Source organism: Meleagris gallopavo, chromosome Z (assembly GCF_000146605.3).
Source record: "Meleagris gallopavo isolate NT-WF06-2002-E0010 breed Aviagen turkey brand Nicholas breeding stock chromosome Z, Turkey_5.1, whole genome shotgun sequence".
Taxonomy (NCBI): Eukaryota; Metazoa; Chordata; class Aves; order Galliformes; family Phasianidae; genus Meleagris; species Meleagris gallopavo.
Window position 1 is genome coordinate 21,919,990 of NC_015041.2, and position 5,591 is coordinate 21,925,580.

General features: G+C 38.5%; 1 protein-coding gene across 3 annotated transcripts in view; it reads right to left on the reverse strand.

Annotated features, from left to right (window-relative positions):
- The window catches only part of PDE8B (phosphodiesterase 8B), a 79,392-nt gene that overhangs the window by 34,381 nt on the left and 39,420 nt on the right, over positions 1–5,591 (reverse strand). For all 3 annotated transcript variants that reach the window (XM_010725530.3, XM_010725528.3, XM_010725532.3), the window contains exon 3: positions 82–272. In XM_010725530.3, the coding sequence (XP_010723832.1) occupies positions 82–272 (191 nt within the window). The remainder of the gene's footprint in view (positions 1–81; positions 273–5,591) is intronic.

Below are 5,591 nucleotides of genomic sequence, written 5' to 3' on the forward strand. Positions count from 1 at the left end.
TTTTTTTTTCTTATAATCAAGAGTATGGATTTTGTATAATATATTCCAGAATTCAAGAATAGCATAAGACCCTGTAGTTACCTGCAGATATCTTCTGCATCAAAATATCTGGAGTTCCTGTGATCTATAACAATTATTTCTTGGTGCTTATCAAGGAAACATTCAAGTGCTGATTCTGGAGTCCGGGCAATGTTGCACCTGTAACCAGCTCTGTCGCAGGCCCACCAGAAGCCGTCACTTTGGCTGTCTTCTTTTGCGAAAATCAGCAAAACCTGCAAAGCATGCAGAGCAACATCAGTTTAAACATACAGAACAGTTATCCACATGGCAAAAATCTTAACAACCACTTCTACTATTTGAAAGATCAAGTCCACTCAGAAAGTGGAAATATTGGATTACAGATGATAAAAGAGCTGTCACAGTGGATAACTTCATTAATAGAGTGATTATCAACATAGCATTAACGGTGTAGGACTGATATTTACTGCTTTTGAATAAGTTGTGATTGTTCTGGATGTAAACATGTTGGCAGGTGACAAGTTACCTTGCTGTGCTCGCTCTTAGAGCATCATGGCTTCAGGAGCACTACGACTATTCAGGCAGTTTTGACACACAGGCACCTATCTAAACAGCTGCCAGACTCACCGAGCATATGTTCAAACATCATTCCCATTTTCAGGTTGTTGGAGTTACACACATTTTAAATTGTAAGAAACTTTTGGAAATTAATTGCCTTTTTCTTTCAAAACAGCAAAGAACAATAGACAAGCAGGTAGAGACAGGGCTGGATAGTAGGAAAATGATGATTCAGACATCGCAGATGATCACTAACCAGGCCACTCCATGTGACAGATAAAGAAAAATATCAAATTATTGAAAAAATGCTGTGAAAAAGAAAGGCTTTAAGAAGTCAAAAGTTCAACTATAGGTATTGCACAAAAAGGCAGAAGACTGAGGATAATCTATATATAAAGCAAAATCCTGTTCATTTTACAAACAAAAGTAACCCCCAACTTCACTGAAACAATCTGAGCAAGATTTTCCAAAAATGCTCACAAGGAAGGCTAATAACCTTTCATCTGTGATGTTGTATGCCTGTGATATCATCACATGAAATTCAACACCAACAGCCTAGAAGCTGGACAGTGTAACCATACCCTTTCTTTTATCCTGAGCAGTCTGCAATGGTGAATTCTAAACAAACAGATCCATTAATGTTACCCAGGCAGGACCATTCAAGATTTCACTAAAAAGTAGTAAAAAATTGTATCTTTGGAACTTCAATAAATATTAAGAAATTCATCTGGAAGTTTTAATTTATCAGTAAGGATATGCTGGGTTACTGCCACTCATCATCCAAGGTAGCAACTGTTACTCTACCTAATCTATAATGTTTTCCAGTTACCAAACATTCAAAGCAGTTACATGGTTCTGCTTATACTTTGCATATACTCTGGTAAACTAGCTACTCCGATTCAATCCTGTTTGGCTCCAGCTGGTGTTAGAGAACAGGTTTTTCATTGAACACATTTTGATATCTTTCTTCTCCCAACATTCCCTATTTGGAAATACAAGATTGCAAAATTCAGCCATCTACCAGATGCAAAATACTGGAGTTTAGTTAAACCACCTGATCCCCCGCTGGAAACTAAGTATCAGTGTGTGAATCGTTCAGAGAATATTAACTTTAAAAAGTACCATTAAAGCATTGCTACCATACCTTCTCATTAAATTTTGTATGAAGCTTACTGTAAAGAATGAGAACAGCAAAACTTGAATTATGCAAATACGTTGCAAGCTAATGCTCCCCAAATCAAAATGAAAATACAGCAATCTGTGTAAATCAGACTGACAGTATGACAGGAAATTGAATTTAATCTGTATTTCTTGATGGAAAACATTTATATGTTTTGGTGTATGGTTTGTTAGCCTTGCCGTGAAGAGATCTTTTTTATCCAGTGCTGCTTTGATATAGGAATATCATAGACTTCTCCTGCTGGGATTTTTTTTTTTTTGTAATCTACTGGAACTCCTACCACATTTTTCCGAATTTGTTTTGCACAGCTATTGGATGCCTTGTTCCCAGTTTATCATGCAAATACAGAAAATGGACAGAGATCTGCTTTGAAAATCTCAAAATACAGCCCGGTGAGCACAGGTGCATATACACCAGAAGGAAACAATGAGAAAACCAGAAATAGAACTTAAGAAGTCATATAACCTGATACCTAAACCTTTTTATGCCCTTGCAGTATCCCAGTGAAATTATTTTAATACTGTCTTTAATACAGCCAGGGGGATACTGTGTGAAACCTTCAATGGGCAGGACAAACAATTAGACACTGGACATGATCAACACTTTGGCTGCGGCTCATGAGGGAAGATCATCACGATCAGAACAGACATGGAGCTCAGAATCAACACTGTGAAAGTGATGATGACCAACGACTGTCGTAAAAGGGGAGAAAATGCAGTATTTGAAGGGGGAACAGGATTAGACAGTAAAACAAAGTGAGCGAATGATGACAGGTGGCAGACAAATTCTACAGCAGTTCTCTGGAAGGAAGCAAGAGGTATTTGCTTAGACCAAACAAGAAAGAAATGCACTTATTAATATAGAAGACAAGGACTATGGGGAAAAAAAAGAGTAAGCATTTCAGTTTTTGTGTTAAAGCCATGAGCGCAGAAAAACACCAGATTAACTGCAGGAAACAACCACATTCACTTCCAGTACATTAAATTCTGTGAGGAGATGATGACAAACTTCAACTCAAATGCTAATAAAAGCTTTAGGAGTGATAATTACTATAATTTCTGTGCCTTCCTCACCTTCCACTCCTTCTCATTCCAAACTGTTAACTCATTGGTCATTAGGGAAAACTACAGCTCATACATGGTTTCATTCTAATTTGATATAAAAATAATGGAACAAGAGTTTTTCCATTAGTCATTGCTTTAAAAGACATTCAGATTGTATGCTGAAACATAACATAGTCTGACCTTCTATCTCTGCCCTTGCTTTAACAATCATTAAGGTTGCAGATGTAAATTGGCTTCCTGTTCTGCAACGTTGTCCCCAGTAGTTGATAAGTTTCTACCTATGGTCTGATCTCATAAGCTAAGCTCCTATTAATCATCAGCTGAAAAGATTCCCATTCAATCCATTTGATTTCATGTGAAGGCATTTGATGCAAGCCAACTCTTTGGCCATTAAGGAATTATCTCCTCTATCAAAAGTGTTAAACCCAACAGAATTTCCTGATCACATCCACCGATTTTTCCTGACAATCACTGATCCTGTTTTCTCCTAATCTTTAAATCATATAGGGCACTGACTTAAAAATCATATAGGAAAGTCCCATATACCAACCTCTGCCAGGCCTAGTTCTGCAAATGAGTACCATATTTCTTTTTTATATGCACTGGATGTTAACACATCTTTCTCTCATGTTGCTGGGGGAAGCAGCACATTTAGAATGAGTCTGCTCTGAAAGTAATGCCTCTATTCTATGATGTCCCATGACGTCAGAGGCAGATGTTGGTGCTATGGCAGTAGAGGTTGAACCTTCCTGCCAGTATTCCTTTCCATTTTGTTGCCATATGACAGATGGAGGCAGAGAGGCACTCTGATGAAATCGTGTCTGACGTGCAAGTGTGTATGAAGCAAAGGTGAGTCACTGAATTCTTCCATGCAGAAAAAAATGACATTTATTGACCCACCGTCATCCATTGATGCCTGCTGAGCATTTAAGGAGGTCAAACAGTGGATATGAACACAGTGAGGCAGTAGGTGGTGTGTTGTGTTTCAGCAGTGGTGACAGTGACATGAAAGATAAGCCACATTTTGGACAGCCATGCACAGCATTCACATCACAAACTGAAGAGCATTTTGATCAGCTCATCCATGTGAATTGGCAGATTCTGACCTGGGAACTGTGTAGAGAGCTGAATATCAGCTTCAGTGTGTTGGAAACAATGGTGACAATGTTAGAATATGGCTATGTTTGTGCCAGGTAGGCTCCTCCAATGCTCACACAGGAAGAGAATGAACATCATAAGCAAGTTTTTTCAGGACCTACTGAACCAATACAAGCCTGAAGGTGACAGTCTCCTGGACTGCATCATTACTGGTGATAAGATGTGGTGTTACCACTACAAGACAGGGTCAAAATGGTAGTCCATGGATTAGCAACATGGAATTCCCCACTGAAGAAAAGGTTCAAGACATAGCCCTCAGCAAGTAAAGTGATGTGCACTATCTTTTGGAATACAAAAGGGGTGATCCTTTTGGATTTCCTGGAACCCAGACAAACCATCAACTCAGACTGCTACAAAATGCTGTCTAAGCTGAAGATCTGAAATTCCAGACTAATGTCAGAGAAGAAGACAACCTTTCCCTTGCAAAACAATAATGCCAGGCCCCATACAAGTTTGAAGACCATGGAGCACATCGACACGGCTGGAATTCCTATTGCATCTACTGTATAGTCCAGATTTGGTGCTTTCTGACTGCTATTGGTAAAGCTGATAAAGGATGAACTGTGTGGTCAACATTTTCCTACCAACACCACCGCAGCAACTGTGAAACAGTGGGTAACTTACACTAGTGCATACTCTTTCAAGTGCAGCCTGCAGGCTCTTTTTCAATTAAAATGCACAGCTAACGATGGTGAATGTGTTGAAAAATAGTGTTTTGTAGCTGAGAATTTGCTCTATCAAATAGTGTTATTGTGCTCTTTGTATCTGTGTTATTTTCCATGGAAACCAATAGGAGGCATTACTTTCAGAGTGACCTATGTATGTACATTTTTTTCAGTCACTTCTAAGGTCTCAAATTAAGGCAATTTGTAAGCGCTGGTACAAAATTGGGGCAGACACATAAGCTGCATGCTGGGAGGGCATTTGGAGGGTAAAAGCTGGTACAAACCAAAACAGATTTGTCCTCTAACACAGATGGTCATAAAATCTGAGGTGAAATCTATTAAATGGTTTATGGCAAGTCATAGCCATAACAAAGGTCACCTCCCAGACAAAAAAACACAACCCATTTGCCAGCTGGCATAGGTCTGGTGCCAAACAACAGTTCAAAAAATGCACAAGCATACAATGAACATTGCTATGAAAAGCTCCGGTGACAATTGTTTTAACAAAGTGTATTACCTTACTAGACAATTAAGAACATGATTAAGCACCACATAAAGATATTTAAAATGGATAGTTGGTAGATCTTTGCACTTCACAGAGAAATACATAGATCATTCATTAAGATGGAATATAAAAGGTTAGCACACATTATTTAAATGAATAGGTATGTGCCATCCTTGTCAAATAAGCTGAGGTCATGTCACTTGTTCCATAAAGGAACTGAGTTTACAGAAAGTATTTTTCTTTTAGTGCAATTAATTTAGAGTATGGCATAGTCTTTACAAAATACTCTTCAGGTGCAAGTTTTACTTAAGGCCTGATTTCAGCTTTTCAGTACTTAAAGAGAGCCTATGAACAGGAGAGAAGTCAACTCTGGAAGGTTAGATAACAGCAGGACAAGGGGAAATGGTTTTAAGTTGAGGGAAGGAAGATTTAGGTTGGATGTC